Consider the following 11,609-nt stretch of genomic DNA (forward strand, 5'->3'; position numbering starts at 1 on the left):
TAGAAAAATGTACAGGAAAGATTATGCTGTTTTGATTTTGATGTTTTTAATATAACAAAGTGAAAGTGTAATAAACTTATTGACTCTGGGTTTTGGGTTGATGTGGCCAGCAGCAGTTAATTTGCATTTAAAGTGACAGGACACCTTAAACAAGCTCATTCTGAAAGGAGCTCAAACTAGGCCGAACTAAAATCTCATTACCTGAATGATTTTGTGCCAAAAATATAATGCAATGTGATATAACTTTCTCCTGATGGTTTATTACAACTCCCAAACAGTTACTTTATAACATTTTAATTAGCTTTGCTTCGTGTAGAAGAAGCATGGCGGTGATGTTGGTATTCTCTTTTTTCCCAGAGATAAATCAGACGTTTACCTGGGCGACGAAAACGCCTTGAGCTTGATCTTTAATGCCAGGAATGAGGGAGAGGGAGGGGCTTATGAGGCGGAGCTGTACGTGGTGCTGCCCCCAGAGGCCGACTACAGCGGGATCGCACGCAACAACGGGGTGAGACGAACACTCATCACAATAAATAAACCTGATGGTCATAGCTGTTTTACTGCTGGAAAACTGTAAATGAAACAAGGGGTGTTTTTGTTTGGTTTTTTTTATCTGTATTTCATCTCTGAAATGTTATTATTATCAAGAAAGTGCAACGGCAAAGTTCTTTATGAAATTCTCTGATATGAAGGATCATCACTTGTTTTGGTATGTGATGTTTTTTCCAGAGTCTGACTCAGCTGACCTGCAGCTACGAGGCCGATAACCAGACCCGCCATCTTGTGTGCGACCTGGGAAACCCCATGAAGTCTGGCAGCAGCGTAAGAACCGCGGCCTGCTTTATTCTGTTTTCATTCTCTGTACTCATTTAGTCAACTTTAAAACGGCAGTACTATGTAAAAACAACTTTTTTGAGCTTCACATCATGTTTAATGTTAGTCCCTCACCAAAAACATACCTGTAGTGTAAGGACACTCAGAGGGGGCCCGGAAATTCAACCACACACAGGAGTATATAAAAGGAAAAAAGTTAATTTTTTCAGATTCTGGTTTCTGCTCAGGGAGAGGTCATCAAACACACCACTGAGGAGAGAGGGGAGAAGACTGGGGATGTACGGATAAAGGAGGGGTATCTTAGAAATGTTCAGCTTAACTGACCTGTAGAGCAGTGGACGGGTGGAGCAGAGGAACAGAGGGTTTGATGACAGGGAGATGCAGGAAACCAGTGGAACAGGCTTCTGTGGAGGCAATGAAGATCTCCACGGGGAGATCCAAGATGCAACACCCAGGGACTTTGTCAATAATCAGGCAGAGGTCATACACAGGAGGACAGAGAGAGCAAACTTAGCTTTGAGGGGCAGGCGGTAATCGGTGGTCGTGCGGTAATCGGTGGTCGTGAGGCAGATCTTGGGTCAGGGTCCAGAAATCCAGAATAGAAGGGATCCGTGAAGGGCTTGGCAGGAGGGGTAAATTCGTGGTCAGAAGGGGGGGTCAAAGAAACACAGAAGGTTTGGAAGGAAACGCTGGATCTCTACTGGCTCGTGGCTGTCCATAATCTGGCAAGGAAGCAGAGGCTGAGGGGTGTTTAAATAGGGCCAGGCCCAGGTGGAACAGGTAAGCAATCAGGCGTGGCAGGTGAACTGAATGAGTGTTTAACACAGCATGAACAGCACATGAATCATAACATGTAGTGTTGCCTTGATTCTTTCATGCATGTTTGAGAAATACTTTAAACTCCATGGAAACGATTCAGCTGTGCAAAATGCCTGGGTGGACCTAGCCCCGCCTCCGAGACAAAGCTCCTCCTCAGAGCTGCAGGTTCCAAGCTTCTGAGCTTCACAGAGCAGCCCTCCCCCATGACTTCCCCACCGCAACTACACTACTAGCTCCTTCAGACTAGCCAGCAGCAATTAGCAAACACCTGATGGAACTTTGCTCATTATACTGACTTCTTCTCAGAGCAACACTGGTAAAAACATTGTTCAAGGGTTTACAGAGGAGCCATGTTGTGATTACCTCCTGAAGGCAGAGTTTCAGAAAAACCAGGAGTTTCTTAAAGAGACAGAGGCCCAATTTCAAGGTGTTAAATTACAATGTCATATTTCTTTGAAGTCATTTTTGGTATATACAGCCCTTTTAAACAAGTGAAGGTAACATAGTTATTTGATTGTGCTATAAAGTGACACTATGTGACTGGAGAACAGTGCAATACCATGCCTTTAATGACTAACATACATGAAAACTCAACAAGTTTGTCTAACGTTGTTAGATAACCTGATAAACGATGCAATCATAAATGTAAGTTGTATGCTGTGAGTACAGTCTATCTGTGTTTACCCTGCTGATCACTAAGAGTCCGAGCTCCGTAGAAATGAGTGCTTCGTCTTTTTCATCTGTAGTTATGGGCTGGCCTTCGATTCACTGTGCCGAGACTGACAGATGCTAACGATGTTGTCCAGTTTCAGCTCCAAATACGAAGGTAGGTTGATACTGTCTGATGGGATTCATTTTCATCATTCCATCCGATTGCAAAAGGCAAGAGTGGTTTCTAAGGCTTATTTAGTCAGTGTGTGTTTAGTCCGCTACAGTATTTAGTCCGTCCCAGTATTTTTTGTATGTCTAGGCAGACTCATTGGTTGATAATAAATGGGTCAGTTCTTCTCATACCTGTTGTTGTTAACTATTGTTCTCTTTGAGTAATATCACATAACAAAGCCTTTTATAACATTATACACTTCAAAATAAGTAATAAAAATATGTATGATTCGTGCTGATATCGTATCGGGTCAATATTCATATCGGCCAATACTCAAATCTGCAATATCGGTATCTTATTGGAAGTAAAGCAGTCGTATAAGGAGCCTCGGGAGTCATGCTTCCAAAGTTAAATTCATTTAATTTTCTCTCAGAAGTTGGAGTTGATTAAGAACATGCTAATCATGGAGTTTTCTGTGTTGCAGTAAAAACTTCAATAACTCTGACAGTAACGAGGTTCTGCTGGAGGTGCAGGTTGCTGCCAAGGCTGAGGTCATCCTGCAGGGGTAAAGCTTCATCACCAGCCTTACAGCATAACCTTTCAGTGTGTTTCAAACGGTAATGATTGAGCCTGCAGCTGAGACGTGACTGTGGCTCTTGCAGTGTTTCTCGGCCAGACAAAGTCATCTTCCCTCCTCCCAACTGGAGCGCCCGTCAGAGCCTGGGGCAGGAGCAGGACGTCGGCCCTGAGCTGCAGCAGGTTTATGAGGTTTGACGTGATTTATGGCTCTTATTCTTAGCTCTTCTGAGTCAACCAGCTGTGTTGTGATTTCAAGGAAGAAGATGTTTAGAAATTCTGATGTCGAAACTTGTCCTCTCACAGTTGGTGAACAACGGCCCCAGTGTGGTGAGCCGCACGACGTTAGAGGTGAGATGTCCCCTGAGGGCCCAGGGCCACGCTCTGCTCTACCCCATGGAGGTGATCACCGTGGGCCCACTCAGCTGCTCCTCCAAAACAACCTTCAATGCTCTAAAACTCAAGGTTAGGACACACACATCTGCCTATAGGCATGTTGCATGTTAATGTTTTATATGGTTGTTTCATGCATGGGCACAACACTGGAGGGGAAAATAACTGACCTGTTGAAAACTGGGAGATGTAGGTATTAATAATTTAGTACAGTGTGCCACAAAATAATACAAAAAAACTGTTTAAGAACAATTCCAAACCACTCATATTTTTCATTTTTTTCACTCTCTGTGTCAGCTATACACACACACACACACACACACACACACACGCACACACCTGTTGCCATAGCAACTGACTGACAACAGCTCCTCTACTGTAGCAGATTTCAACACCAAAAACCACACAAACATTTTCCACACAAAGAGGCCATTACAGTATTTTTTCAGGTTTGATGTTTATTCTGTGATTATTAATAAGTGATCGTCTGAACTCAGCGGTGCTTGATTAGTTAGTTTAAGCGCATGCTCTACTGATGATCTGTCAGAGAGTTGGTGTATGGATTGCCTGTTTTTTTAATGGAATCAAAACTCACCAAATTCCACACCACATCTACATGTAAAAGTTTTCAAAGTCAAGCTAGCATAACTGACCTATTTACCTCCCTCACTATTTTTGCTTAATTAAAACTTTTTCCTGACCTTGTTACCTAGTTGTTGTAGTGTTGACAATTAGTAACAAAGCACTGCATCCCTTTTTCATTTATATACCCGCCGTATATTTACAATTTAGCGCGTTATGTTGACAAATTGACAGCTAAAACCAATAGCAGTCAGTGTTTTGTGGCTTTTTTCAGGATCTTGCGTGTGTGGGATCATATTGCAACGTCTCTATAGAGGCAAGAGTTGTTGTGGCTAATGAACATGACATCACATTTGCTAACGAGTCTGCCCATGTATGCAGCTTCAGGCTCCAGCGTCAGAAAGTCCTGCATTGTTAAAGTCCAGCACAGAGCATTACATCTGGAGGAGAGAGGAGATCAGGGATCCTCTGGCTGAACACGGAAACCTGGTGAGACAATCCAGGAATGAAGGATGGGTTTGCAAATTAAATTTATAACAATAATAATAATAATCATACATTTTATTTGAAGGTGCCTTTCAAGTCACTCAAGATCACAAACAAGAAATACAGAACAGCGAAAGATCAAATATAAAACAATAATTTAATTCAGTTTATTTATTTATTTAGCGCCAATCGTAGCAAATGTCTTGTCAAGGCGCTTTACAAAAATATAATCAAATTGGATTTCAGTTCAATGACACATTCATCAAAATTGATATAATGATCAAACAGCACAGGATGTTCCATTGTGTAGTTTTCAAATCTGACTTGATATAATTGCTAACTGCTTAGATAACTGTGATACACTAACTGTATGACTGCGTGTGTGTGTGTGTGTAGGTGTGTGTGTAGTTGTGTGCGTGTGTGTGGGTGTGTGTGTGTGCGTGTGCGTGCGTGTGTGTACGCGCGTGCCAGTAATTACATTTGTATGTGTGTGTTTGTGTATTGCGATTAGAAAGCAAAATGTAGAGTTACATTTTCTGTTTTAAAATGTTAAAGGACTGAAGAGGTGAATCAACTTATGCTATGATCTGGTGCAGCACATCAAATGATGTCATTTATGATCAAGCTATACATGGTCCCTTTGTAAATAAAGTTTATCACTGTTTATTAATCAAAGTACATTAAGACTCTTCTGCACAATTTCATAAAAAGGCAGATATCAATAAAATTGAATACAATTAATGGTACAACAGAAAAAAATTCAACAAAATAAACAAGTCAGAGAAAGTGAGTTTTGATGTTAGAGTAAACTTGACTAGTCACAAAGGTCCTCACATAAAGTCACTCCACTGGGTGTTCAGTCCCAGTTTGTCATGTTGCTGTTGTTTATTACATGGTGGTTCTGCTGACAGCAGTCGGTTCACCCAAATAACCCAACAACATGGTGCTGGAGGTTCTGCCCTCCACTCATATGTTTAAACCTTAATGAGGTTATTTCTCTTGAGAGAGGAAGTGGGAGCAGATATGACGAGTCCAGGCTAACGTCTCCCCCTGTCAGCTGTAATTGTTTATGAAACGACCTTAATTAGCTCAGTGATTTATGCGACTTGCGTCAGTGACCGGAATGTTTGACAGCTCATCCCTGTTATTCACAAGAGGCCTGTTGAAAAGAGATAATCCGGCCACATGAAGAGGCTCTCTCACTATTTGAACACTGAACGTTCAGTCACTTTTCAGCCAGGAGTTTACAGCTCTGCTTACAAAATTATTCACACCCCTAAAACATTTTTGTGTTTTGCTACATTACAACCATACACTTAAAGTGGCAGTGTTATGTAAAACTGATATTTTGAGCTTCACATCATGTTATTATGTCATTCCTTCATCAAGAACATACCTGGGGTGTTGCCTTGATTCTTTCATGCGTGTTTGAGAAATCTTTTAATCTCCATGGCAACCATTCAGCTGTGCAAAATGCCTGGATGGACCTAGCCCTGTCTTTGAGGACAAAGCTGTAGTCTCAGAGTTTCACTCAGCTCCTTCAGACCAGTGAGCAGCAATTAGCAAACAGGTGGTGGAACTGCACATCAGCTCCAATAATGAGCTCCTTATAGGAGCTACTTCTCAGTGAAACGCTGGTGAAACGTTGTGAAAGTGTTAATATAGGAGCCATGTTGTAAAGATTTCCTGAAGGCAGAGATTCAGAAAGAGCAGGAGTTTCTTAAGAGACAGAGGCCCAATTTCAAGGAGTTAGATTACAAAGTAAGTTATAAGTGCTACCTTAAGTTACATAAACTTAAGGTAGCACTTGATTTTGCAACAAAACGTAAGAAAATACATAATATTGCCTCTTTAGAGTTTTTTTTAATTTTGTTTAAAAAAAAAAAAACAGCAAGACTTTACTTTTGGGTAAAAATTTGTGAAATGGACGAGACAGTAGTGAGCATTTTTGTTACATGTGATGTAAATCTAACACAGTATTTCAGAATAAAGTCCATCAGACAAACAGTAAAACATGGTGAGGGTTGAATGATGATCTTGGCTGCTTTGCTGCTTCAGTTGCTCACTAGCATGTCTGGCCATCAGTTGGTGACCTTAACCTCAACAGTCTTTGCTTTCTGCATGTAGACTGTAGCACTTCAAAGTCAGACCCTGGTTTTCCTTAAACAAGTTAAGGCTTTGGTTTGGCCTAGTCGAAGTCTGGACTTTAGTCTGATTAAGATGTTTCAGTAACAGGTTGATTGTGCTTGAATGAAGAATATATAGGACAGAGTTTTTGTATATTTAAACATGCTGGTGTGAATTTTCAAGTCCATTGTGTCTGTTTTAGAGGTTAAGTAGAAGAAGAAAACATGTAATGTTGACCTCTGACCTCCTGCAGACATGCAGCTCAGTGGAATGCTGGAAGCTGCACTGTGATGTGAAACGGCTGGAGAAAGGCAGCAGCGTCATTCTGACTGTACGCTCCAGACTGTGGGCTGAAACCTTCATGGAGGTGAGACTGACAGACTGACAGGTTGACAGACTGACAGACTGACAGGTTGACAGACTGACAGACTGACAGGCTGACAGACTGACAGGCTGACAGACTGACAGGTTGACAGACTGACAGACTGACAGACTGACAGGTTGACAGACTGCCAGACTGACAGGCTGACAGACTGACAGACTGACAGACGGACAGACAGACTGACAGGCTGACAGACTGACAGGTTGACAGACTGAATTTCTGTTCTGTCTGTTTTTCATTCAGTGAGTAGAGAATCTGGAATTTTTACTCAAGTAAGAGTACAGAATAGTAAAAATACTTCTGAAAGTATGTTTTTCCAAAATAGATATTCAAGTAAATGTAACTGAGCAGCAGGGCTCAGAGGGTGGAGCCCTGATGCTCATGATTAATACGGTACATAAAGCTCAGTAAAAGTGCAGAACTCTGCTTGAAGCTATCCGTTTGCTCATACTGCCCCCACTTGGAGGTTTGTGATTACAGAATATGAAGGATTTTGTAATCATTTCACACAGCAGATCAAATATCAGCAGTCTGTGAAGTATATTTATGAAATCACACTAGATATTCATATTTTATTTTATTTTTTTATGTAAGAGCCATGAATGTATGGCTCTTACATAAGAGCCATGAAACCTGTCTTGTTTCTGCATGCTATCCCGTCTGTTTGCTCGTCCCCAGCGCCCATACAAGCAGCACATCCTGGAGTGTTCAGTCCAGTATGAAGTGAATAAGATGCCGTACTCCATTCCTCCCAAATTCAAGTCATCCGGGTCAAAGAAGGTAACTTCCTGAAGTTTGTGTCATTCTGAGTGTTATTCTACTGTACATGTGGGTGTCAGTGTGACGATGTGACGGTGTTGCTGTTGGCCAGGTGGTGGCGTCTGTGATGTGGAGCAAGCCGGAGAATCAGTTCTCAGTTCCAGTGTGGATCATCATCCTGGCTGTTTTAGCTGGGCTGCTGCTGCTGGCGGTGCTCATATATCTACTGTACAAGGTAGAATGGGCTGGTGGAGAACACAACCCAACATTTTACATTTTAACTTAGCCACATAAAAAACCCTCTGAGATCAACAACTCTTTCATAAGGCTGACTTGGCCAAGAGAAGCAGCAGCACACGACATAATGGACAAGACAAATGGACAACAAAAATAAACATTAAGAATATTTAAGTGCATTTGACAGTAAATGTAGTAGTTATTAGAATAACAAAAGAAATAAAAGCAGTGAAAATCCTGTTGAAAGGATTTCCATTGTTGATTTCTTAAAATAGAGCAGGAAGCGTTCAGTGGAACAAGTTCTATCGGTTTCTGTTTAGATTGCAATGATTCTAATCAAAGAAGGCAAAGAAACTGAAACCTTCTTCCCTTTTTTCATTCACACACGAGGAACATAGAGAAATAAAACATTATTTGATTGTAGGCTTTTGGTTCTCCAAAGAACATTAAATAGATAAATAGGAAGCAAGCCAATAAGAGCTTTACATTCAGCGAAGGCATGCCAGCTTTAGTTTACAGTTCCTGGTTGGTACATCAATACATTGATTTGTTCTAAGTATCTGTTCAGTGCTTGCCTGGGTTCAGAGTCAACTGAACATCATAATGTAGAGCTGTGTAGCCTTAGCTATCTGGAGCATTTAGATATGGAATAAGAGGGGTCCAAGGATTGAACCTTGGGGTACCACATATATGACTTTAGTCCACTTCAATGAGAAGTTATGTATTGACATAGTTATGTATTGACTTATTCTTTATGTCAGACTTGAACCAATTGAGTACTGAACCAGATCCTACTGAACTTTTAAGGTAATTTCAGTAATATGTCACCAATGTCCAATGCTGCACTGAGGTCCAACAGCACCAGCACTGTGGTTCTTCCACAGTCTGTATTTATATGGATGTCATTGAACACTTTGACAAGAGCGGCCTTGGCTCTGTGGTGAGCTTAGAAACCAGACCGGAGGACAAACTATAACTCCTGAAAAGAAAGACAAAGAGGCAAAAAGTTGATGTGAAACACGACTTAAAAGTCAAATGTTGACATCGTCCAAGTTCCAACCCCTGAAAACAGGAAGTGTAATGTTTTACTTTAAACGGTTCATATTTGACCCCCTTTACCTAAAAACATTTAACTGTGTTCATCGAAAGAAGACAAGTACAGTACTGAGAGCTTTCAAAAGCGGGCGGGGCAGTGCCATCTTGTTGCAGTCTATTGCCAGACCATGGCCGTACATGTGCACACATATATCATCTGAGCTGCACCAAATTGAAAATTATGAATATTAATTCAACTCCTAAAAGATAAGTAAGGAAATATTTTGTGGGTATGGCCACAGTGCTCCTTAGAAACAAAAATATTATCCCCAAGCGATGTTTGGGGATAATATTTGCTTTTTTTTTTTCTTGTTACGGATGTTTGCACATCCGTAACTTCTCAGAACCCACTAAAACATCCCATGATACAAACCCTACAGAAAGTCGGCCATTTTGGTCCAAAGCCACCATTTTGTGCCTTTTACCGTTGTTGTATCTGATCGAAGTCCTCCTACAGATTTGGTCTTAGTCTTCATAATCAGCTAGTGTAGTCTTAATGCATTGGGGATCAAAGCTTTTGGCTTCACATCAAAGCATGTGGGCGTGGCAAAGCCTTGGCATTGTCTTCTGAAATGTTTTTTTTCATGTTCTGCCTGGGGTGTCTGGGGGGCTTTCACTGACCCATGAAAATGCCTGGGTGCCGATGCCTTAAGGTTTGGAAAAATTTCAGACACTGCAAAAAACTAAAATAACATAAATAAGGTGTTTATGACTTCAGTTCATTGCCTAATACCTTTAATTTCTTGAAGGCTATTATTACAAACTCAACTTCAACCGCTTCCGATCTTAATGATGCCAAAGTGGTCTTTATCCCAATAATGTCACTTGATGCATTTTCAACACATACCAATGTTCTTTGTATGTAGGGTTGACAAAACCATATTTTCATATAGTACATGTAATTTAGTCATTCTAATTTGGGACAAAATATTGATTCAAACCTCTGGCAACCCAAACATTCGGAGATATTCTGAAGTTAGTTCATTGCTTATATACTTTTCTTTCCAGATGGGCTTCTTCAAAAGGTCAGACCCCTATGGAACAACTATGGAGAAGGCCCACCTCAAACCCCAGGCGTCCTCTGAAGCTTAGATCGAAGAAGGGGTTTCTCCTTCTTATTCCAAGTAACTGGAAAAGATCGCCACCTTCTCAAGCGAGGAAAGCAACTCACTGATCATAAACTGGCACCCCATTCATGCAGGGTCATTTATGGGTGCTGTATCACTGGAATAATGTTAACCTGGTGCTGCACTAAAATACCAAAGAAGAGGAGAAGACTGGGGCTGTGCAGCTAAAGAAGCATTGCTGTTTTGGACACCAGTTTGGACGGTCATGTAATAATCAGACGCTCAGGCTTAAGGAAAAGGCTAATCTTATGCAAACCAAAGAAAACAAATGCATCTCCAACAAACAGCACTAAAGTTCCAGCTTCGCTTCTTTCCAAAAATGTTGACTTTTTAAGCCAAGCTTGGCCCTCGTGTTTGATATCTGTTGAAATTCCTGCTTTTTATTGATCTGATCACCACTTGTTATTTATGGCACAGTGATTTTTGTTGAATGTTAACTCTGTACTGTCTGCAGGGAACACCTGATCAAACTGCAACGTCTGACTTGAATCATTCCTCTCCCATATTGGGAGGATTTATGTATGTATGTATGTATGTATTCATTCACTGTGTTGACCTTATTGGTGTTGTGGCTCCGAATAAAGCTTAATTTTATATAATCATCTAAAATGGGTCTCATGATTTTCAGCTGTGAGGAAACAGAATCCAAAGAGGAGTACAAGCTGCTCAAACGGGTGGTGGAGGAACTCTAGGCTGGATGACTGCAGGGTGTCCAATATGATGCTACTCCACTTCTTTGCAGATGATGTGATGATTTCAGTGAGTGATCTGGATTTTGAATTGGAGTAGACTCTTGCTAACAGTGAGGATGCTGGTCTGTAGACCAGAAGGTCTTCAGGACACAATGAGCAGAGATGGATATTTAATATAAAATTTTCTTAAAGCTACAGTATGTAACATTTTATGTTTGTTGAAACTGTCACTATTATGTGACAGTATGGTCTGAAACAGATAATCAGAAAAAAATTGAGCTCCTCGACCTTCTCCAGTGCTAACTAAAAATGACCAATAAGAGCCAGGAGGCGGGTCTTAGTGCTGTCAATCACAATATCTTGTGGCACTGCTCATCTTCCCTCTCCTTCCCACGCTTGATCTCTGTTACGCTACAGCTAGAATACCCTGGTGTGAATGCTAATGCTAGTTAGCATAGCCATCAATGACTGCAAATATACTATCTTTCCTGTTTCTTCGCCATTAGCACATTTAGCAGGATTGATTGATTGTGATAAATCCCTCCTCCTGGCTCTGATTGGCTGTTTTTGGTTGGGAGTGGTGCTCTTTTCTTTGGATGACAATTGTAGCTCAGGGAGGAGGTGAACGACAATCTTCTCACAGATTATCTGTTTCATAATACAAAGAAACAGTTTTA

At 41.0% G+C, this 11,609-nt stretch overlaps 1 protein-coding gene across 1 annotated transcript in view; it reads left to right on the top strand.

Annotated features, from left to right (window-relative positions):
• The window catches only part of LOC103465419 (integrin alpha-5-like), a 56,014-nt gene extending 45,175 nt beyond the window's left edge, over window positions 1-10,839 (top strand). Inside the window, exons 20-30 of the mRNA XM_008410222.3 lie at window positions 358-508; window positions 730-822; window positions 2,400-2,479; window positions 2,961-3,041; window positions 3,139-3,244; window positions 3,359-3,517; window positions 4,409-4,516; window positions 6,894-7,007; window positions 7,701-7,802; window positions 7,894-8,016; window positions 10,122-10,839. Coding sequence (XP_008408444.1) covers window positions 358-508; window positions 730-822; window positions 2,400-2,479; window positions 2,961-3,041; window positions 3,139-3,244; window positions 3,359-3,517; window positions 4,409-4,516; window positions 6,894-7,007; window positions 7,701-7,802; window positions 7,894-8,016; window positions 10,122-10,205 — 1,201 coding nt within the window. The 3' untranslated portion in view covers window positions 10,206-10,839. The remainder of the gene's footprint in view (window positions 1-357; window positions 509-729; window positions 823-2,399; window positions 2,480-2,960; window positions 3,042-3,138; window positions 3,245-3,358; window positions 3,518-4,408; window positions 4,517-6,893; window positions 7,008-7,700; window positions 7,803-7,893; window positions 8,017-10,121) is intronic.
• The last annotated feature ends 770 nt before the right edge of the window (window positions 10,840-11,609 follow it).

The sequence above is a fragment of the Poecilia reticulata genome, chromosome 5 (assembly GCF_904066995.2).
Source record: "Poecilia reticulata chromosome 5, P_reticulata-male-v2, whole genome shotgun sequence".
NCBI classification, from domain to species: domain Eukaryota; kingdom Metazoa; phylum Chordata; class Actinopteri; order Cyprinodontiformes; family Poeciliidae; genus Poecilia; species Poecilia reticulata.